Source organism: Neofelis nebulosa, chromosome 17 (genome assembly GCF_028018385.1).
Source record: "Neofelis nebulosa isolate mNeoNeb1 chromosome 17, mNeoNeb1.pri, whole genome shotgun sequence".
NCBI classification, from domain to species: domain Eukaryota; kingdom Metazoa; phylum Chordata; class Mammalia; order Carnivora; family Felidae; genus Neofelis; species Neofelis nebulosa.
The window spans coordinates 13,511,523-13,534,733 of NC_080798.1; the positions used below are offsets into that span (position 1 = coordinate 13,511,523).

Here is a 23,211-nt window from a genome sequence, read left to right on the forward strand (position 1 = left end):
ACAAAAGACCTCTTATTCAATTTAAATACATGTTTCCTGGGGCGCCTGGGTGGCTCAGTCAGTTGAGCGTCCGACTTCGGCTCGGGTCATGATCTTACGGTTCGTGGGTTTGAGCCCCGCGTCGGGCTCTGTGCTGACAGCTCGGAGCCTGGAGCCTGTTTCGGAATCTGTGTCTCCTTCTCTCTCTGACCCTTCCCCATTCATGCTCTGTCTCTCTCTGTCTCAAAAATAAATAAACGTTAAAAAAAATTTAAAAAAAACCAAAACACGTGTTCCCTGAGATCTCATACGTGCTATTTCACCTATCTGGAATACCCTTGCCCATTCTATCCACCTAAAGACTCCCTACTCCTCATTCAAGAATGAGCAGAAATTAGCCATCAAGGGGAAGAAGAAGAAACCACAATGACACCACACTGTTCATCAGATTTGCAAAATTAAAGTGTCTGACAATACCAAGTGTTGGCGAGGATGAGTAAAGAGAGGATGCAAAGACAGGGGTGCCTGGGTGGCTCAGTCAGTTAAGCATCAAACTCAATTTCAGATCAGGTCATGATCTCACAGTTCATGAGATCAAGCCCTACATCAGGCTCTGCACTGACAATACAGAGCCTGCCTGGGATTCTCTCTCTCTCTCTCAAAATAAACTTTAAAAAAGAGAGAGAGGATGCAAAGAGAACTCTCATTCAGTGCTGGTGGGAGAGTAAACTGGCACAAACACTTTAGAAAAATAGTTTGGTGATATGGTAGGCTGCAAAATGTCCCCAAAAGGTATCCACAGCTTAATCCCTGGAATCTGTGACTGTTGTATGTGGCAAAAAGACTGCGGATGTGGTTAAGTAAGGACTTTGAGATGAAGAGTTACCCTGGATTATTTGGATGGTCCTTAAATCCCATCATATGTATCCTTATAAGAGGGAGGTCATGGGAGATGTGTCACAGACAGAAGAAGAGGCAATGTGACCACAGAGGCAGAGACTGGAGCCATGTGGCCACAAGCCAAGGGATACTGGCAGCCACCAGAAGTTGGAAGAGGCAAAAAGCAAACTCCTCCCTAGAGTCTCTGGAGAGAGTATGGGTCTGCTAACACCTTGACTTCAGTCCAGTGAAAATGATTTTAGACCTTGGGACTCCAGAACTAGAGAGAATACATTTCTGTTGTATTAAGCCACCAAATGTGTGGCAATTTATTACATCAGCCGTAGGAAACTCATACAAGCAGGATCTACCAAACCTGAACATACCCATGTCCAGCAATTCCACTTGCAGTCATACCCCTACAGAAACGTAAGCAGTTGTTCACCAAAAACCATGCACATGAATGTTCACAGCAGTATTATTCATAACAGCCCCAAACTGGAAATAACCTGAATGTCCATCAACAGTGCAACGCATGAAGTACTTATTTGTGGGATGTTCATAAAAACTGAACCAACTACGAACACGTGGAAGAACTTCACAAACAACACTGAGCAAAAGAAATCAGACATGACAGAAGACATACTGTACGATTCCATTTTATAGCAAGTGCAAGAAGAGAGAAAGTTAACTACATCGCTGAGTGACATAAAACTAGGAAAAAAAAAAAAAACCGGCAAGGAATTATGACTGTAAAACCCAGGATAGTGTTCCCAGCTGGGGGAAGTAGGGGGTTGTGATCAGGAGGCAGCACATGACAGCAGGGGGCTGGGGGGGGGGGGGGGGCGGGGCAGCTCCTGGGGTGCTGGCAATGTATTTCTCAGTTTAAGAGGCGCAGGTGTTGTACAACTTCCTAACACCACCTACCTGTTGTATGTACTTTTCGGAATGTTATCTTTCACAGTTGAAATGTATCGTGGTGGTGGTCATTTTTAATAGAATGAGCCGGGGTCCAATCCATGAAGCCTTCCTGAGGCCCTCCATTCAGGGCCCTCTGGGCTCCCCCAGCCTCTGCTGCTCATTCGGTCACTGCCCGCTCTGGGTGACCAGAGCTTGCCCACCCCCATCAGAACAGGAGCTCCCCGGGGCCACCACCCCGCCACAGCGTTGTCAGGGGCCCCGGCAGAGGCTGGCGCAGGGCCGGGGACACGCGCGCCACCACGCCCCAGACACACGGGGCCCGCCTCACATTACCAGCTTCCACTGTAATTGTACTGTAATTGACATCGGCCGCCAGCCTGGGCGGGAAGGAGGGGGAGGGGCAGATGGCAGCTGTGAAAATGAAGGGGCGTCTGACTCTGCACAGCCACTTACCTCTGACTGTGTCCATCTGTCTCTCTACATCCCATTCAGGAATGTTCCCTAAAGGCCTTCACAGGGCCTGTTCTCTCTGCTGGAACGCTAACTCTCTGTCATTCGGTGGAACTCCTATTCATCCTTCATGAGCCAGCTCCAGGCTCCTCTCGTCTGTGAAACCATGGACTACCTTCCTCTGAGCTCCCACAGGCCCCTATTTCGCCTGGTCGCAGCCTGTCCGTGCCCTGCCCCACGGAATCTTTCTCCACTCCTGAAGCTCTTTGATCTCCCTGGGTTGTCTTTATGGCCTGGGTCTGACTCACTTCTGGGCCTCAAGGGTGTGTCGGTCACCACCGGTGCCCGGCGCTGGCTCTGGCAAGTCCAGGCGAGCTCCACAGCGGACGCGCTTTGAGAGGCTCCGGAGGCGCGAGACAGCTCAAGGTTCCCGCCACCGCCGGCTCCTAGCATGCACTGCGCCTGCGCGGGCTCCAGCGGCCTCGCGGTTAGGCGTCCCTACCTCGGGCACGCGCGTGCCAGCGAAGGAGGCGGACCTCCGGCTGACGTGGGCGGAGTGGGAGGGGCCTGAAGACTAGGGATGGGCGGAGCATGGGCAGGGCCTGTGCCGCGGAACTGACGCGTGGACTGGGCCCGAATCTCTTCCAGCTAGGAGGCGGGGTCCATCATTCATAAGGGGCGGAGACACACGCTTCAAAGCCTGATGGAGAGGCACACCGCGATTTGGCGCAGCAGAGGCAGGACCAGCAGCAGCTTCCACTCCCAAGTACGGAAAGCCCCAAATACCGGAGAACCTACTCCCGCCCAGACCAAGGAGGGTCCCCGAACCGGAGGGAAGGGGTGTGGAAATCCCCCCACCTGTCTCCCCAGCCTGCCGTCCACTAGAGGAAAGACGCTCTGGAGCACAGTTGTTTTCTATCCTCTAGGCGAGGCACTTCCCCTCTCTGAAGCCCGTCTTCTGTCAAAAATGGGGGTAAAGGGGTGCCTGGGAGGCTCAGTCGGTTGAGCGTCAGAATTCAGCTCAGATGATTTCACGGTTCATGATGATTTCAAGCCCCGCATGGAGAAGGGGGGCGCTGCTGTCAGCAAAGAACCCACTTAGGATCCCATCCCCCCTCTGCCCCTCCGCTACTCACACTCTCAAAAATAGTTTTTTTGTTTTTTTTTTTTTTTAAATGGGGATAATAGATCTTGAGTGGGTGTCCAGCAGACCTAAGCTCCCTCTCAGAGAGGGTAGATGTATGACAGTCTGAAGTCACATAGCCACTAGCTAGACCAGGTCTTGACTCCTGGACAGGACTCAACTCCTAGACTTGCCACTCTGCTCCTACACACCAATGGAGGCCAGGGGTCCAGGTTCCCAAATGTTAACAGGAGCCCCCCACCCCCCATGAAATGTTAGCAGTCCCTGCCCAACCCCTCTCACCCCACCCCCAGCCCTGGTTCCCTTCCCACGCAGTAAGGAAAACATGGGGTATTAAGAAACCTGAGTTCCTAAGCCCTTAAACAAGGGGTTGGGAAAGAACAGGAGGCCACAACCTCCTGTAGCCACAGCAGCAGGAAGAAGTGTTGAGCCTCAGGAGGAAGCATGCAGGTCCAGATTTAGGAGAGGACTGTTCAGAAGGCATGAGGCGCCATCTGGACAGGGATTCCAGGCAGAGAACTGTGGCTCATGATCCACTCACTTTCCAAAGCTTTGGGCTAGATATCTAGCCCACCTCAGTGAATAAAATTAACACTGGTTAGTACTCCCAGGAACATCCAAGGGCCAAGCATGTGCAAACGGGGTTGAGAGAGGTATGACCCCAAGGCAGTATTTCCTTTGACACATGAGGAAACTGAGGCCCAGAGAGGCGGGCAAGCCTCTGGCAGCAGCAGCAGCAGATACTCCGGCCTCCTGCCCTTCCTCTAGCCTGATACTGGGCCAGGAACTCCAGGATGGGTACTGGGCCCAGGACGTCATCAGCTCCTTCCTCCAGCCCGTAAAGAAAGAGTCCTAGGGAGTCTCGATGCCCACCCTAAGCCCCAGTCCAGGGCAGTTTTATTGGCGCCATTTATAAAAGGCCTTTCCCATCAGCCCCAAGCCTCTGCCTTCCCTTTCTGAGAAGGAAGTTGGGTTTCTGATCCTGGCCCCATAGGCAACAACACACTTGGTCTAATGCTGCTGCACTGTGGTGTGACATGCACTGCGGTGTGACACGCTGGGTGCAGGTCCATGTCCAAGTCTGCACGTCCAACTCTGGGGGGGCAGGAGGATGTGGAGCCAGGTCTGTGTATGGAAGCTGGGCAGAGCCCTGGCCGGCTGTGGAGATGTGAGGGCAAGGTGAGCAGGCCCCATGTGCACCCTAGCCCCAGGGCCCAGCGGTGCTGGAGTCCAGGGTTGGGGGCAGTAAAATCAGAGATCCTGAGAGAGAAGCCCTGAGGCCAAAGACATGTGTGGAGCAGGCCAGGGCAGCCAGGGGAAATTCCAGAGGGGCAGTGTGCATGTGTGCACAAAGCCCAGGTTCAGGGACACGGTGTGAAGGGGGCCTTTGGTGAATGTGTAGATGTGCCTCCCTCCTTTCCGGTCTGCATGCCTGTGCCCCTGGCCTCCTGAAGCTGAGGGAACACACCTGGGGGTAGGGTTGGGGGAAGGCTGGGAAGAAAACTCAGGTGGAAGTGGTTTAGGCCTCAGAGCCCACATCCTGTGGGAGAGGCTGTCAAGGGGCCAGGCCATCTGTCCAGTCCTCAGAGCTGCTGGAGTGACAGTCCTCTAGGGGCAGAGATGGATGTCCTCCGGGGGAGAAAGTGGCCCGGAGGCTGGGAGGTGGGTTCAGTCCTTCCAGGTCCAGGATCAGGAGGCCTCAGTTGGGCGCCGTCCTCCCTCCTCCTCCATCAGCAGCAGGCGGCGCCGGCCAGCCTCGTAGTCGGCCTCGTCCACACTGACCAGCAGGCGGACAGCCTCCCGGCCCACGGCCTCACGAAGGGCCTCAGTCAGGAACACGCCCCGCAGGGCCTGCAGCAGGGCGCCACTCAGGTAATCGCCCCAGAAGGCGTCCAGATAGGAGAGCTCCGAGAACTTGATGTCACACACCACGGAGCCCAGGTCCCGGGAGCGCAGCACTGCGGTGGCCTGCCCAAACACGTCCAGCTGCCGGGCCAGCGCCTGGGGCCGCCGGGATGCCACGCCCTGCTCCAAGGCAGGCCCGTGCTCACAGTACTCTGCTCGCACCCTGAGCCGGATGTCTGCGGAGGAAGGAACGACTGGTCAGGGAGGAGCCAACACACTGATACTGTGCAATGGGACCAGGGGAACCGCAACCCTTCCTCCCACCGTCGAGCCGCCTCCAACAGGCTCCTCCCACCCCACCATGGGTTGCACTGCACCTCCCCACATCCTTCCCCCTTCTGATAACCACACCCAAGTACGGGTGACACCCTCATATGGCTTCCCTCCTGTGGCCTGGCCTCTGTTACCTCTTGACCTGGCGACCTCCCCTCCCCTCACGTGCTCCGCTCCAGCCTCAGTGCCCTGCTGCACCGCCCCCCCACCAGGCAGGTTCTGCCCAGCCCTGCCTCTCCTTTGGCTGGAGCTGCTCTGCCCGTCTTCACAGGACTTGCTCCCTCTCCTCCTTCAAATGCCACCTTCCCATCGAGGCCTCATCTAACCTACTTAAAACTTTACCACCATCACCCTGGCCCCCAACATGTCCAGTCTCCCAGACCCTGCTCCATTTCTTCCCAAGGCACATATCACTTTCTAACCTCCTCTGCACTTTCCTTTACACCGACACGTTTACCACCTGTCTCCCTGCCAAGTCCCCGAAGGGACTGTTTCATTCACTTGTGCAGCCCTGTGGCACACGGTGGGTGCTCGATGTATACTCGTGAAAGAATCAACACATAACTAAAGGACCTGCCTTGAGACAACCAGCCTCACCGCCTCCTGCCTTCAGGGACACTCCTGCAGGGCCAGCCGCATCGCCAGCACCCATCCACCCAATGAGCACCGCCCAGGAATCTCCAGGCTGAAACTGGGCTGGCTCGACTGGTAGCAGGCGCTCTCTTCCCTCAGAGGTGGCTGAGATAGTGGGCCGTAAGCCCGAAGCTGCGGGAGGTCACTCGGCCACCGAGAGGGGAGAGAGCACGAGGCCTACTCAGAATCACTGAAGGAGAGGGAAACACGGAGCTCCCCATGCGAGCCCTGGGAACACCTGGATTTTCTGCTACCATCCACTCCCTCCGTGCTTAGGCCAGCTTGAGTCACGCTGCTATTGCTTAGAACCCCGCCCACATCTGCCCAAATGAGGTGGCAGCTCCACACAGGGCACAGGACCTGGGACTTCCTAGACTGGCCCTGTAAATGTGACCTCAGGCATGTCACCTCCCTGTGGGATTACTGAACTCCCACCCGTCACTAACAGAACCTCCTCCCCACACAACACGGCTGCCCTGAGGATCAGCTAGGAGCTGGAAAAGACAACAAGCACTCCGAATTTATTTAATCCACAAACACACCATGTAGCAGGCCCTGCTATCGCCCCAATTTACAGGTGAGCAAATGGAGGCAAAGAGAAGTGAAGTGATTTGCCCCAGGTCACCTGGCCGGGGAGTGGCAGCCCTCCACGGAGGTCACTGAGCCTCCGGTGCCCCAGAGGACAGCTTCGGGTCCATGGAGACGATTCTAACCCAAGAGCCTCCAGGCACCACCTGTGTGACCTGGAACAAGTCACAGTCTCTCTGAGCCCAGGTTCTTACCTGAACGGGGAATTCCGACTCTGAAAGATTGTTAAAAGGATTAAAAAGAGAGCAATGGACGGAAAAGGACCAGCTAGCACAGTAAGCCGTGCCTGACAGGTGCTCCAAGAACAGCAGCCGCCAGAAGCTCCAATGTGCCAAATGCTTTAGGCCAGGCCACTGAACAGGATCAGCCTTGGGGGGCAGGGGCTGTCAACCCATTCGACGGATGAGGAAACTGAAGCTCTGGAAGGGGGAGGGCCATGTCCCCAACTCCCTTTACCTTTCACAGTGTCAGCCACAGAGCACAAGGTGGAAGACAGGTCTCTGCTCCCCCAGATGACTTCTCAGTACCACCCACTTCCTCTTCCCACCCCAAACCCCAAACCCTTCCTCTTTCGGCCTGGAGGGGAACCTCACCCTCTCAGCTCAAGGCCCAAGGAAACCTACCTGGCCTCGGCCCCTAGGACTTCCCACAGCACCAAGACCCAGCCCCCTCCACCTACAAACCACCTAAGACCTCTGGGCCCACATCCTTGCCTCCCATGAGTGTCTGACCATGCCTTCAGTCGGTGGGGGCCAGGGAGCAGGGGACTGGAAGGAGCAGCACCTGTCTAAGGCCACACAGGGAAGCTCAGTGCCAGAGGCACGGAGCCAGGTGGCGGAGTCCGACAGACCTTGAGGTGAGTCCCGGCTCTGCCACTCTCTAGCTGTGGGGCCTTGGACATGTGACCTCACCTCTCTGAGCCTCAGTTTCCCCATCTGAAAAACATAAACAGACAAACAAGAGGCCCCTGCCGCACGGTGTGGTCATGTGGGTTAAATAAGGCGACTCATGAAGCACTTGCCCCAGGGCCTAGGACCCAGAAGGCACCCAGAAACAGGAACTGCGATTTCAACACCCACCTCTCTAGCCCACAGCCCCTGCCCAGGCCTGGCCCTCTCTCACTTGGACCCGAGTCAACCTCTTCTGCTCCTTCGGTCCCGGCTGCATTCCCCCATCCCCTGCCCTCCAGGCACAAAGGCAGTGCCCCCAACACAAGCCTTACTCACACAATGACCTGTCCACCTCCTCTGCCCTGCAACACCCATTCGCCCAGCAAGTCCCAGCCCATAGAACCGCACATCCTATGCAGGTGAAATCCTCCCAGATCGCCTTTCTCCTCAAGACAGATCGGCACTCAACCCGTGGCAGATACTGTTCACCCAGAGCCTATCCCCCACCCATGGCGGGTGGAAGGACAACAGGACCAGGATGGACTAGTGTGTGTCCCATCCATTCTTTCACTCAACAGATATATTTACAAAGTGCCAGGAATGCTGGCGTGATGTGCATCCCCCCCTGCCACAAGTGGGCCTGGAAGATACGGAACCCCAGTTAAAGAGCACCTCTCATGGGCCAGGTCCTACCCAAGGGCTCTCCCAACCATGGGCCCCAAATCCCCACAGCACTTTCCTCATCCCCACTGACAAGTGAGGAAATCCTTCGCCAGACCACAGTCCAACCTCGGGTCTGGAACACGAGAGTGTGGTACACAGAGAAAGAGGACAAGGAGACTCCATGAGGAAAAAGGAGACCTACACAGTACGCGAGCCTCCTCTCTGTCCCTGGCCCTGAATCATGGGCACCAAGCTCGGTTTCTCCTTTAGTCCTCACCGAAATGACTGAAGGGTAACAGCTGACACGTACATAGTATTTACCACAGCCTGCACACACGTGTCACATTTATTAAGCCTCTGATTATCCCTGCGACCTCATACGGCAGTGCTATTACCTCCTTTCTGCAGATGGGGAAACTGAGGCACAGAGGATGAATCACCTGCCTAAGGCCACACAGACAGGAAATGGCAGGGTTGGAATTCCAACTGGGGTGCCTGGCTCCAGAGCCTGAGCTCTTAACTACCCCTGTCCTGTTTGCTGCCTCTCACACAACGACATATAGAAACCTGGAATTAAAAGACATGCCAAGGGCCACGAGAGAAAATTAGAGCGAGGTGTAATTTAGATGGCAGTGATCAGACAGGCCCTCTCTAGGAAATGACACTGGAAGTAAAATGTGAAGAACAAGTAGGTCGAGAGAGAAAAACCAGGAGAGTGAAGAGCAGCATTCCCGGAATACAGCATGGCCCGCACGCCAAGTCCGGAAGCAGGAAATGCACCTGAGGTGTTCACAGGATGGGGTCGGTGTGGCAGGACCTCGAGGAGAAGGGCACTAGGGCACGACTGAAGGGGCGGGGCCGAACCCGGTGGAGCAGGGAGTCCTGGGCCTCCCAAGGTGACCACACCCCTCCGCACCTCCAGGGCCTCCTACATAAAACCAGCACCTGCTCTCCGTGGGGCCGCTTTGGGGATGACACAGCTGGATGAAAGTCAAGAGCGGAGGCCAGTGCCTGGCACATGACGAGCCCTCGGAGGGCCTCAGGAAGGACGTGACCTCACGCCAAGACGACTCCAGCTGCACTGCGGAAGCAGCAGGGGGGTCAGGAACAGGGCCAGGGCAGGAGTCAGGGAAGGCCAAAGGTGGCTGGGCCATAACAGAAGCAGCAGACGTGCAGAGAAGCGGACTGCCTGGCCCAGGTGCGCCACTGAGGAGGAGCAAGGCTCAAAGACCGTCTGGCGCCCGTGCAGCCAAGTCGTTTCCTCTGGCCACAGTCCCTCTCCACTAGGGCAGCTGTGCAGAGGCTCCCTGACCCCAGGGCAGAGGCTGTGGCTACACTGTCTTAGTGAGCAGAGATGCTCTGGCTTCCCGTACGCACGTGGGCCCCAGCGCCCCCTCGTCCCCCTGCCCCTCCCTTCTGGGGCAGAATGAGACGCCAAGGGAAACGGGAGGGGACTCCCAGCAGGTTCTGGTTTTACAAAGGAGGCCCTGGAGATGCAGAGGGGTGTGGTCACCTCAGACCGGTCACCAGACTCCAGGGCCAGCACCATCCTCCTCTGGACACGGTGGCACCCCATCCCTTGCTTTAGTCTCTTCCCTGAGACATGTCAAACATTAAGATTCTACTGAACAATAAGGAGAGGCTGCCACCAACGGCAGAGACAAAATCAGCAGCCGCTACCTGTTTCCTGATGGAAGGCCATGATACCACCTGGGAAGCGAGCTTGGAAATACAACAGAACATCAAACCAGAATCTGATCAGACCTCTCCAGACCTGACCACCAATTTTCAGGAAATACAGACAATAGGGGAACACATTCAATCCCTCGACCGCAGGATGCAACTGTCAAACTACAGAACTACTTTCAACAACTACAAAGCAAGGGGGACAAGGGAGAGAAAACGGCAAGATGGGGAAATCTCTGAGGTCAGGAGAGGGTTAGGAGAGCCAGCACTCATGAGACAACTGGATCTTAAGAGCGCCAATTAGACAGGGTTTTTTTGGTGTGGTTTTTTTTTGTTTTGTTTTGTTTTGTTTTTTTTTAAGGAATTCTGATCTTTTAGAAGTACACAGTGGAAAATCTACAGATGAAATAACAAGACACCTGAAATTGACTCCCAAACAACACGGATGATGCAGCAAGATCACCCATGAGTTGACAGCTGCTGAAACCAGGTGAAAGAGGGACAAGGTTCATCACGCTGGCGTATCTGCCTCTGTACCTTCTCCACAGAAAACAGGGAAAAAAGCAAAGCTCATCCTGTCACTCAAATCCTCTGGTTGCTTTCCATCATTTAAAGAAACGAGGGGCACCAAGGTGGCTCAGTTAGATGAACGTCCGACTTCAGCTCAGGTCATAATCTCACGATTCATGAGTCCAAGCCCCGCATCCGGCTGTCAGCACAGAGCCCACTTCAGATTCTGTGTGTCCCCCCCCCCCCCCCCCCGGCTGATGCCCGCCACCTCCCCCATTTGTGCTCGCTCTCTCAAAAATAAATAAAACACCAGGGCGCATGGGTGGCTCAATCGGTTAAGAGTTCAACTTCAACTTAGGTCATGATCTTGCGGTTCATGAATTTGAGCACTGTGTCAGACTCAGACCCTGGAGCCTGCTTCAGATTCTGTGTCTACCTCTCTCTCTGCCCTTCCCCTGCTCACACTCTGTCTCTCAAGAATGAACAAATAAACGTTAAAAAAAAAAAAAAAAAGTTGTTTGTTTTTTTTTTTAAAAAGAGTCAGATGCTTAACTGAACCACCCACCCAGACGCCCCAACTGCTCATCTTATGGACAGGGCCACTGAGCTGACAGCTCAGAGCCTGAAGCCTGCTTCAGATTCTGTGTCTCCCTCTCTCTGTTCCTCCCCCACTCGTGTTTTGGCCTCTCACTCAAAAATAAACATTAAAAAACAATCAATAAACAAACATTTAAAAAATGTTCTTTAAAAAAAAATAAATGAAAAAAAAATAAACAAAACCCCTGGCCCATGGCTGCTGGCCCCGCAGGATGGGCCCCACCACCTCTCCCGGCCTCACCTCCTAGCTGTCTCCTTTTGCTCCTGACTCCAGCCTCGCCAGCTTCCTCACCATCCCTTCATCACCACCAGCTCACTCCTACTCAGACCTTGGCACCTGCTGTCCTGTATATATAACCCTCTTTCCCAATCATCTACATGCTCACTCGGTCTGTTCCAAGGGGGCTTCTGAGACGACCCTCCCTTGAAAATGCCTCTTAAACTGCATTTCCCATCACTCCCCACCCCTTGCCCTTCCTTCTCTCAGTCGCCACCTGAAGTTTCTGTCTCCTGCCACCAAACCATGCACCCTGTGAGCACAAGCGTCTGCCATCCCCACCGTACCGAGCATGCAGTAAATGCTCTGAGAACACACGTGGGAGAAGAGAAGGAACTGACCCTGCCACTCTGCCCGGTCGGGGCTATCACCCCTACCTCAAGGCTGTCTTGAGAATTCAGGGCCAAGTGACTAGCATGCCCAGCACAATGCCCAATGGATGTCTCTGAAAGAATGGAAACTAAAGAGGTCCTGTGTCCAAACCCAGGATACTCCAGATGTCGCTCCCCTTTGGAAACAGAGTTTAGTCTAGTTCTACCCCTCTCGGGAGGGCAGCTGACCAGGGCTTAACCCCCAGAGCTCCCACACAACAGGAGGGGACAAGAACGGCAGATCACTCGGGTCTGGAGGCGCCTCCTTCCACCCTTGGTATTAGACATTGTTAAAGGTGAGCCATCCCGGGGGCGCCTGGGTGGCTCAGTCAGTTAAGCGTCCAACTTTGGCTCAAGTCATGATCTCACAGCTCGAGGGTTCGAGCCCCACTTCTGGCTCTGTGCTGACAGCTCAGAGCCTGGAGCCTGCTTCGGATACTGTGTTTCCTCTCTCTCTTGGCCCCTCCCCGACTCGTGCTGTCTCTCTCTCTCTCTCTCTCTCTCTCTCTCTCAAAAATAAATAAACACTAAAAAAAAAAAAAAAAAAGGTGAGCCATCCCTGCTTTTTCAGAGGAAACAACCAACAACCAGGGCCCTACTGGGGAGGGCCTCCCTCCAGCCCCACCCTGCCCAGTGAGTCAGCAGTCAGACCTGCTTACAGTCCTCCCTGCAAGCCCCAGCCACACCCTATGTAAGCACCTCCCTGCCACAGCCCTGCCCTCAGGGAAGAGACCCGAAGCCTCTGCTGCCAACTAGAGACCCTTCCCCAGCCTCCGCTCGGCAGGCTCCCTAGGAGGCAGTGACTTCTTCTGCCAGCCAGGTAGCTCTGGGGGGCTCTGGTAATTACTGCCTGCCTCGAGGAAGAGTCACACCGGGCAGCCACCCCCACAAGCTGGGGGCTGTTGGAGGACACTGGCTGGCTCTATTGGTCTGTTCCTCCCGGCAGCACTCAGCGCATGTATCTGCAGCCTCATGTGACACTCGGGGGAGGAGGAACCAGAGTGGTGTGGGCTGAGCGAGAGAGAGAGCGTGCCCACCCGCACCCGTCTACTCCCCTTAGGACCAGGGAGACTTTCTCAAAGCCAAAGTCTAAGCACGAATCTCCCCCCTACACCCCATCCCACCCAGCACACCTGCAGGCCCAGGCAGCCTTGTTAGTCCACCCCTTCTCCGTAACAGAACTTCCCCGGGCCAGACCTTCGGCCTCACCTGCTCAGGCTGTGCAGCCTCTTTACTCAATTCTCTGCTTCCTCTTTGTTCAAATTACTTAACACATCCTGGCAGAGCATGCCCTATACGCTTAGCACGGGTCTAAGTCCTTTATAAATCGTAAGTCGTTTATTAACTGATCTTCCAGATGGAGTCGGAGTTCCATCAAGACCAAGTATCAGGGCACCCCAATCCTCTGCTGAAAACCCTACATAACACTCGCCATATGGAATAAAATCCCAACTCCCATCTACTCCAAGGCCTGCCGGGCCCAGCAGCTCGGCTCCAGCCGGGTTCCTCCACCCACTCCCCACCCTCTGTTCATGGCACTATCTATAAAGTGAGCTTCAGTTCCACTGATCTGTCGCCCTACTAGAAGGTCGCCTCCCCAAGGGCAGGGACCTCACCGCTATTCCTGTCCTAAGCACACTGCACAGTAACAGCATGAAGAGGCACAAACTGGTAAGCAGCGCACAGCATGGGCCCCAGGCCAGGCGCTGCCGTGAATGTATTACCGGCTTAACTCATTTTCTCTCGCCACAACCCTACTTGAAAATCACCACTGTCGGCCTCATCTTACACAAAAGAGTTCAGCCACCTGCCCAAGGTCAGACAAGCTATTTAAGTGCCAAGACCAAGAAATGAACCTGGCCGCCTGTCCCAGGATCCTCATTTTCCCCTGTGCGATATTCCACCACTGCAGAAGAAAAGACTGTAAAATACATAAACCCATGAAAACATTTACTGAAAAAGCAAATGAAATTGAGAGCAGGGAGTGGTCTGCAAAGGCTTCCTGGAGAAGGTAGCACCTGTGATCTTTCAACTCCGGACCAGACATAAACAAGCAAGATAATAACAGAAAGGACATCCGAGTCCAGAAGGACAGAAGCCACTGCCTACCCACTAGGTGTGCCACACTCCAGACGAGTGCCTGTCTCTCCCATCCTGTGTGCAGCCTGTCACAGGCTCCATGCATGCATTCACCAAGGCCCGCAGACACCTACCACAGGTCACTTTGCCTTCTGAGGCAGGTCTGGCTGGCTCCTGCTGCTGCTGGGGGGTGGCTGGGGCCCCTCTCCGCCGCCGTCTGGCACCACCACTAGGCCGGCCCCGACTCCGCCGCTGCCGCTTGGTCGGTGGGGAACCTGAGGAGGGAAAGACAGGGCATGCTGAGACCAGGATAACAGAGCACTGGGGCAGGCGCCTGGAGAAGAGCTCAAGGCTGGTCTCCATGCCATGAGACCCTGGGTGACCCCCTCTGCTTCCTGAACCTCAGTGGCCCTGTCCATAAGATGAACAGTTGGGGCACCTGAGTAGCTCAGTTAAGCATCTGACTCTTTTTCTTTTTTTTTTTTTAATGTTTTTTTTATTTATTTTTGGGACAGACAGAGACAGAGCATGAACGGGGGAGGGGCAGAGAGAGAGGGAGACACAGAATCGGAAACAGGCTCCAGGCTCCGAGCCATCAGCCCAGAGCCTGACGCGGGGCTCGAACTCACGGACCGCGAGATCGTGACCTGGCTGAAGTCGGACGCTTAACCGACTGCGCCACCCAGGCGCCCCTCTTTTTCTTTTTTTTAATGCTTATTTATTCATTCTTGAAAGAGAGACAGACAGAGTGTGAGCAGAAGACAGAGAGAGAGGGAGATGCAGAATCTGAAGAAGCAGGCTCCAGGGTCTGAGGCTGACACGGAGCTCAAATTCATGAACCACAAGATCATGACCCGAGCTGAAGTCGGATGCTTAACCGACTGAGCCACCCAGGTGCCCCAAGCATCCGACTCTTGATTTCCGCTCAGGTCATGATCTCACAGTTTGTGAGTTCGAGCCTTGCATCGGGTTCTGCACTGACAGCGCGAAGCCTGGTTGGAATCCTCTCTCTCCCTCTCTCTCTGCCCCTGCCGTGTTCACCCGTGTTCTTTCGCTCCCAAGATAAATAAAATAAACATTAAAAAAGGAAAATACACAACCAGTAAGTATAACCTAGCATCATTCAGAAGAGCACACCCCACCCCTCAGCAGTCCCACATCTGACCCTGAAGAAACCCCTGCACACTCACACCAGGAAACAAGCCACTGGGGCATTGTTTATAACTATCTAAATGTGAAAATAATGTAAATATCTGACAAGTAGTACAGAGTAACTTCCCGGAGTAGCCTGTTTAGTGAAATAAAGTAAAATATAATGTAAGTGGCTATAATTTGCTACATTTTACGTTAAAAAAAGAGAAAACAAGAATACATACATACTTGCTATTTTTATAACACAAAACACCAAAGATAAATCGGAAATAGTGAAATTGGTTACCTATTCACGAGGGGGTGGGGGCAACACTGGAAATGATACTTCTAAGAACATCTTTCCTATGTACCTTAGTTTTGACTTTTGAGTCTTATAACCGTTTTACATATTCTAAAAATTTAAGAGACCAAAATAACACCAACCATAAAATTAAACAGAAACGAATCTAGCTGTGTATGTGTGTATATGTATGTGTATATATATATACGTATACATATATATACACACACACATATATATATACACACACATACACACACATACATATAATTAGTAACACGAACGAGAGAATTATTTCAAGTAACTTGGAAGAACATTCTGCCTGTATAAACTCTCAGTGGGATATACTCCTAGGACAGGAAGAACCACAAATAAATGGTATGTTTCGTTCAGTAGATGTAGTCAGCAGTGGTACTGACGTCATATTTTCAAAGCTATTTTATGATTGTTGTAAAATGAAGCAAATAAATCCATTTTCCCAATGTTATTAAGAACCAAAATTCTAAAGGGGGCCTGGGTGGCTCAGTCTGTTCAGCGTCCATCCGACTCTTCATCTCGGCTCAGGACGTGATCTCACAGTTCTTGAAATCGAGCCCCGAGTTGGGCTCTGCACTGACAGCATGGAGCCTACATGGGATTCTCTCTCTCTGCCCCTCCTGTACTCGCTCTCTCTCAAAATAAACTTAAAAAAATTTTTTTGAGGGGCGCCTGGGTGGCGCAGTCGGTTAAGCGTCCGACTTCAGCCAGGTCACGATCTCGCGGTCCGTGAGTTCGAGCCCCGCGTCAGGCTCTGGGCTGATGGCTCGGAGCCTGGAGCCTGTTTCCGATTCTGTGTCTCCCTCTCTCTCTGCCCCTCCCCCGTTCATGCTCTGTCTCTCTCTGTCCCAAAAATAAATTAAAAAAAAAAAACGTTGAAAAAAAAAATTTAAAAAAAAAAAAAAAAAAATTTTTTTGAAAACAAAGAAACAAAAATTTTAATGTGAAGAAAAAAATCCTCGTAATGTTAATTTTGAATTGAAAGCACTAATAGAAATTTTTTTTTTTATTTTTTAAATCTTATAGGTTTTTTTTGTTTTTTCTTTTTGTTTTTGTTTCTGAGAGAGTCACAGAGTGCGAGAGAGCTGGGGAGGGCAGACTGAGAGGGAGACTCAGAATCCTAAGCAGGCTCCAGGCTCCAAGCTGTCAGCACAGAGCCTGATGCGGGGCTCGAACTCATGAACTGTGAGATCATGACTTGAGATGAAGTCTGACGTTTAACCGACTGAGCCACCCAGTTGCCCCAAATAGGAATTTTTTTTTAAAGCAGTCTTTAACCCTGTTCACTAAAAGAACCCAGAAAAATGTGCCTACTCGGCACCCAAGTCTTGGTCTCTACATGCCAGTGCCTCTAAAAGAAACCAGGCCTCTGGAAACAGCAGATTGCAGGGCTGGAAAGAGAAAAGTACAAGCTGAGTCCAGGACACCTTACAGTGGCACAGAGCAGGAAGCCCAAAGAATGATGGAAGCAAATCAAAAAGACAGTAGGAGCTAGTCAATCTGAACATCAGGAAGAACGACTAACATATTCTAACCCAGTAAATAAATAATAACACATGAGTCCATAGTGACACTCCCCCACCCCTCAGGACAAGAGAGAGAGAAAAGACAAACTTTTTTTTTTTTTTAAGTAAGCTTCATGCCCAGTGCAGAGCCCAACAAAGGGCCTGAACTCACGACCCTGAAATCAAGGCCTGAGCTGAGATCGAGTCGGACGCTTAACGAACTGAACCACCCATGCGCCCCAGAAAAACTCTTGAAAGACTACATGCCAGCTGACAGACATTGAAAAAACAGTAAGAAAATCACCCTTTTGTGAACACCAGTGTAATGACCAGTTCAGGCAGAGATCAACAGTGCATGCTAAACCCACGGGCGATACCGCTGGGGAGCTGGATGTGCCCAAGTGTCACCCCATAGGTTATTTACTAACCGTGAAAGGGGACAATGTGCCTTTATAAAGGACAAATACGGCAGACAGCACCTTAAGCAAGTGATCAAACTTCCCCCTCACAGCAAGAAAAGCAGACCTTAAGCTTGCTGATGCACTCCACGGCGAGGCACACAGCATCGACTGAGGAACATTCCTGCCAAAAACATGTAACCTGAATCTAACCAAGCCTCCTGACCCACTTTTTTTTTTTCTTTTTGCACCTTACTTTTACCTCACTAAGCTATTACTCCTGGAAATTACCCAAGTTTCAACTTATAAACCATAAACAATGCCCAGTGGCTGTTGCCACACTTGTCTCCTGGTGTGAGTATTTTGGGGGGGGGGGGGGGGGGGGGGAGTGGCTTCCCACGTCACAGGAGATACAGGGGACAAAGGAACCAGTTAAATGACACCAGCAGGAAATTATCAGGCACTTCCTGAAACAATCGCAACATTCTACAAAACAATGGGCCTGACCAGGTCAAGAAGGTGCCAGATGTCATGGGAAGAAAAGAAACAAATACACAGCTGGGGAGAAGTTTGGGTTCTAAACTAAAAGATTAACGAGACATAATAATTCAAAGCAGAGAAACTCAACTATGAGTGAGTCCTGAAAGTAGAGTCACTCTTGGGGAGATTTGAAAATGAACCATTAGGGCGCCTGGGTGGCGCAGTCGGTTAAGCGTCCGACTTCAGCCAGGTCACGATCTCGCGGTCCGTGAGTTCGAGCCCCGCGTCAGGCTCTGGGCTGATGGCTCAGAGCCTGGAGCCTGTTTCCGATTCTGTGTCTCCCTCTCTCTCTGCCCCTCCCCCGTTCATGCTCTGTCTCTCTCTGTCCCAAAAATAAAATAAAAAACATTGAAAAAAAATTTAAAAGAAAAAAAAAAAAAGAAAATGAACCATTAGGATATCAGAGAATTACTATTTACTTTCTCAGGTGTGATAATGGTCTGAAGTAGTCTAGAACATTCTCCTTATTCTCAAGAAATGCCTGCTATTTAAACGGAAAGTGTCCCGATAGCTGTAACTTCCATTCAAAGAGTTCAACTAAAAACCCATCATTACGTGTACATGTACATGCACATAAAGCAAAAGTAACAAAATGTACGGGCACCTGGGTGGCTCAGTTAGTTAAGCATCCAGCTTTGGCTCAGGTCATGATCTCATGGCTCATGAGTTTGAGCCCCAAGTCAGGTTCTGTGCTGACAGTTCAGCGCCTGAAGCCTGCTTCAGATTCTGTGTCTCCCTCTCTCTCTACCCCTCCCCTGCTCGTGCTTTCTCTCAGAAATAAATAAACATTAAAAAAAAAAATTTTTTTTAAGTGGCAAAAATGTTAAAATTACTGAATCAAGGTGAAAGATAGGAGCGTGTTCACTGCATCCATCTTTCAATTTCTCTGTATGTTTGAAGTTATATTTGAATAATTCAGGAACTAGGAAAGAGGAGGCTGCATAAATGAACTGGCACGGCAATTAAAAGCAACCAATTAAAGGTCCTCGACACGAGTAAATCTCAGAAAGGTATCCAGCAAAGACAGCCACGTGAAGAATACCCACCACGTGAGGTCATTCAGATGAACTATAAAACCACAACAAACAATTCCATTCATTGCTTCTGGACACATACTTTTGTAGAATAAACACACACACATACACACAAAGGAATGCGGAGACAGAATGACCCCTTGGTCCCCTTCCTTAATGGGCCAGGATGGAGCGGGTTCATCAGGGTTCAGAAGGAAGAAAGGGACACTGCCATCTTGCCCACCCACCTAGGCTCACCTGTCTCCCATTGACCCTGCTGGGCATTTGAGGTACTGCTTGACTGGCGACGGCGACGGCGGCTGCCTTCTGTCCTTTTTGAGGAAGAGCTGGAGGTGCCATAGTTGTAACGTTCCGGTGACACTTCACGGAGAGAAAAATGGAAAGAAGTATTCACAGCGTCTGGCACCCTCCTAGGCCCAGCCTCCAATTCCCACCTGGAGATAGATTACTGCTCCACCGGGAGCCCAGGTTCCCAGAGGTCGGAGCCCAGACATCTGCTCCCTCTCAAAGGCTTCCTGCCCGGTGGATGCTAGATGCCTACAGAGATAGAGAAGACTCATGACCTCCCGGGGCCACCCCACCCCTATCTACAGCAACTCCAACTGTCAGGGTTATTCTGTAAGCCAAGTCACGGTCAGGCCCCTGCAATGTTGCCCCCAGCTATCCCTGAGGCCCCAAGGAGTAAGCATGGTCCCCAAATCTTCTCTTCCGTAGCCTAACCTCCAGACACATTTTTCCAAAAACACTGTCACTTCTTCTCTAGTGCTGCCTTTCTCCTGGTTATCTTTAGGCAGGGGAAGGTCACAATCCCCCTCCCCAACTATCCACTGCACCCCTAATAACCCAGCCAAGAGCTCAACAACTCGATCCCAAGACACACAAAGGACTCCTGTCCTTTAAATCCTTGAATTCCTCATCTTCTTAGGACTGCTCCTCCATGAGTACTTCCCTCAGAGGATTAAGGGCAGAGCCAAGCCCTCAGAGGCCAGCCAGCTGCCTTTGAATCCTGACTCCCACACTTTCTACATGTGTCATTTGCATGTCCCTGTGTAAAGTGGCTTATCTCCCTCTCTGCTCCTGCCACACAGGTCTCTGATGATACCAAACTCATTCCTGACCCAAGGGGTGAAAACTTGTCTTTCCCTCTGCCTAGCATTTTCTCCTGTGAGATCTATGCACATCAGCAGTACAGCCTCCATTCAAACGTCGCTTTCTCAGGAAAATCTTCACTGGTTATCCAATCTGAGAAAGGCCGCCTTCGTTATAAACCGCTGCCTATTTTCTATATTCTGTTAACTTTGCTTTAATCTTTTTATAACCAAACCTAAAAATAAATTACCTGCCTTAATGGCTGCTCCCCTCCCCCCCACACACTAAATATAAGCTTCATGGAACACACACTGTGTCAGTCCCAACACCTTGTAACTTCTGGGCTCAACACACAGGATTCAGTTCTTATATGTAAGCAAGCTGCTTAACTCCTCTTAACCCTGTGGTTTTCTCTGTATGGTGGGAACACTAACAGAACTTCCTCATGGGATTACTAGGAGAATATAAGGGGATAGTTCACACGAAGGGCTTACCGTGGTGCCTGGCATGAAATAAGCCCTCCATAAACACTGGCCACAAACCTCACTGATGTGGCCAAATTCCACAAGTTCACCTCTCCCAAAAAGCCATGCCTCCTCCCTCTTGTGTTCCTCATTGATACTCTGGGAGGAGGGGCGGCGCGGGTTGGGACATAGGCTGATATGGTGCTGTCCATATCGCTGGCAACCATAGAGTCCTAGAGAGAGAAAGGCCCTGTCCCCACCGGAAGTCTGTCATCCTCCCATTCAACCTTACCTGGACGGCGCCGCTTGCGCGCCAGGTGCGGCAGCAGGTCGTGGCGCGCCAGCACGCGCAGGAGTTGCCCCAGCAGCCGAAGGTTGCTCTCGTCGCACTGCCCACGGCGCTCCAGCTCCAGCAGCAGCTCCAGGCCGCTTCGGGCGCGGGCCAGACCGCCGGCCGCGCCGGGGGCCTCGTCGAGCAGGAAGGCCAGCAGCTCCAGCTCGCACTCGGTCAGCTGTCCGCCCACCACCTCGAACATACGGTGAAGCGACAGCATCCCGTAGTAGTCCAGACATTCATCCTCCTCCCAGCTCGGGGCCGGGGTCAACCCGGACAGCGCCATACCCGGGGGAGGGGGGCGGCACAAGCTCAGAACCAGGGCCTAGAACCCACACAGAGGGGAGGGGGCAATGGTCAGCGACGCGGGGACCCGGACCCCACCCCCGCCAGTGCGTCTCCCCAACCTCGATCCGCTGGGCAAGGCTATTTTCACAACCCAGCCGTCTCTGCCTCCCCCTTCCCCCAGAAAGGAATGGTATCGCCCGAGGTCCCCTAGTAACAGGTCGAGACGCTAGACCCCGCTCGTCCTCCCAGACCCAGCCCGAACGCCCCTCCTCAGGTGGTATGTCCCGAACCAGCCTCCGGACCCGACTACGTGATTCGGTCCGAATAAGCGCGGGGGCCCATCCCAGGGCACCCTGCCAACTGCCCTTTGACTCTGGGTGGCACTGTCCGGACGTACCCCTTGGCTCCGGCCAGTGGTACTGTCCGATCAGCGCCGCGACTCCACCCAAATCATACCTTCCGAAAGCGACCCTCTGCCCCCCACAAGTGGAGCCTACCAAAGCAGCCCTTCGCCCCACACAGGTGGTGCTGCCCTAACCCGACCCTCTCGCCCTGCAAGGGCGGTACCGCTCTCTCCCCAATACCCAAGTGGTTCCATCTACCCGCCACCAGTCGCCCTCAGGCCTCTCTGGATCCTCACCGGGTTCCGGCGTCTGACGAATCCTGGGCGACGGCCGCAGCCACTTGTTTTGGATCTTTCTGGCACCTTCTCTATTATTACGCCTGCGTCACCTCGCCCCTCCTCCTTCCCCCAACTCGCGCAGGTGCGACCGCCACGCCCCTTCGGCGCAAGCGCAGAGTGAAGCTTCTAAGCCCCACCCCTCCGGGCCAGCCTCCAACCGTAGCTTCTAGCTCGCCAGTGCTGCGCCTGCGCAAAGCGAGAGCGATTCCGCCTCTGAACTGGAGCTGATACCTGGTTACAGGGTTCTTCTGTGAGCCAGTGACTTAACCCGTCGGGTCCTCGTTGCCCCCCATGTCAAATCCATCTCATGTACTACAATTCCATCCTAATCACGACCTAGACGCCCACATTACCACTGCTCCTAGCTGCCCATGGCAAAGGACCACAATCCCGACAGTCCTGGCTTCAAATAGCGCCTAGGCCCCTTTATGATCAGGAATTGGACACTCCCCCATTACACTGCCCCTTATTCCTAATGGCAACCAGGAACCTACATCACAACTGTGCCATCTCATGCCCCGACTGAAATCTCCCTTCATCCAACACAAACCCCCATAGCTAAGTTCTTCCCCTGATCAAGACCAGGAAGCTCCCGCATCTTATGTTAGGAACCAATACCTCCTTCCCGAATGCAATAGACCCCTCCATCCTGACCGTGCACCTCCTGATGTCATCCATCACAGTCCCCCATTACAGTCAGACACCCTGTCCCCGTCTCAAACACCCCTCCCTCTGAAACCCTTTCCAATCTCTGCCCTCCAAGGTCACAGGGCCTTCCAATACCCCCTCTTCTAACCTGCACCTACAAGTTGCACTGTCTCTACCAAGAGAACTGGAATCCAGGTTGTGTGTCTGAGCAGCTCCCCGGGGCAGGGCCTTGGGCGCGGTGGCCACCCCCCCCCCCCCGACACCCCCCCCCCCCCACACACCTTGGTGAGTCAAGGCCAAGGCCTGCACGTGCCTTGAAACAAGTCCCCTACTAGAGTGGTTCCCATCCCTGGGATTATCTCTCCTTAGAAGGCAGGAGACCTGGGTCCTGATTGGCACTGGCTCAGCACTGGCTCTACTTGGGCTGCAGCAGTGACCTCAAAAGAGTCCCTCCCTCCGATGGCAATTGTCACGTACTGAAGCCCGGTGAATATCCTTAAATCAACCGAAGAGTGGGAGGGAAGGGAAAGCAGTTTTACAAACTGGGAAGGACTATGTCCATGTTACATGGGTTATAGGGAGCACCCACGGTGTATCAGGCCCTGTGCTGAGAGCTTTTACGTGTTTGATTTCATCCAATCCCCTCAACAGCCTTTGAGGTGAGTCAAGCCCATTTTACACACTACTAACAGTGAGGTCCAGAGAGGGGAAGTACCCTCCAAAGCTGTGTCTGCCTCCAAAGCTGTGCTCTCGGAGATGCTCAGCCTCTTCAGCCATGAAATAACACCTCTGTCAAGGTCTCCCGCCACCCATTCCACTCCCTGGGCCCTCTTTTCCAATGATGCCCTCTTCTCACCGCTTAACTTTCTGATTCTTGGCAGAGCAGCCCAGGAGAACTGCGCAGGCGCTTGTCTGA

The 23,211-nt window shown here is 52.9% G+C and overlaps 1 protein-coding gene across 3 annotated transcripts; it reads right to left on the minus strand.

The window, feature by feature from the left end:
- Positions 1-4,239: 4,239 nt before the first annotated feature.
- On the minus strand, positions 4,240-23,175 carry DEDD2 (death effector domain containing 2). 3 transcript variants are annotated; one of them, XM_058708256.1, is made up of 5 exons: positions 23,152-23,175; positions 20,636-21,002; positions 19,028-19,150; positions 13,980-14,120; positions 4,240-5,454 (listed from the first exon to the last, which is right to left on the minus strand). In XM_058708256.1, the coding sequence occupies exons 2-5, from the start codon at positions 20,961-20,963 to the stop codon at positions 5,063-5,065; spliced, it is 984 nt and encodes a 327-aa protein (XP_058564239.1). In that variant the 5' UTR covers positions 20,964-21,002; positions 23,152-23,175; the 3' UTR covers positions 4,240-5,062. The 3 variants fall into 3 exon arrangements, with proteins under 3 accessions (XP_058564239.1, XP_058564236.1, XP_058564238.1); XM_058708253.1 differs by lacking the exon at positions 23,152-23,175 and adding an exon at positions 21,606-21,748; XM_058708255.1 differs by lacking the exon at positions 23,152-23,175 and adding an exon at positions 21,568-21,717.
- Positions 23,176-23,211: the final 36 nt, after the last annotated feature.

Bases quoted from the DNA above. Each gene is read 5' to 3' on its own strand.
- DEDD2 (XM_058708256.1), bottom strand. From the start codon at position 20,963: ATGGCGCTGTCCGGGTTGACCCCGGCCCCGAGCTGGGAGGAGGATGAA. The intron at 19,151-20,635 runs GTAAGGTTGAAT...CTCTCCGTGAAG, and splicing joins GCGCAAGCGGCGCCGTCCAG to TGTCACCGGAACGTTACAAC. The intron at 5,455-13,979 runs GTAGGTGTCTGC...CTTCCTCCGCAG, and splicing joins AGAAGGCAAAGTGACCTGTG to ACATCCGGCTCAGGGTGCGA.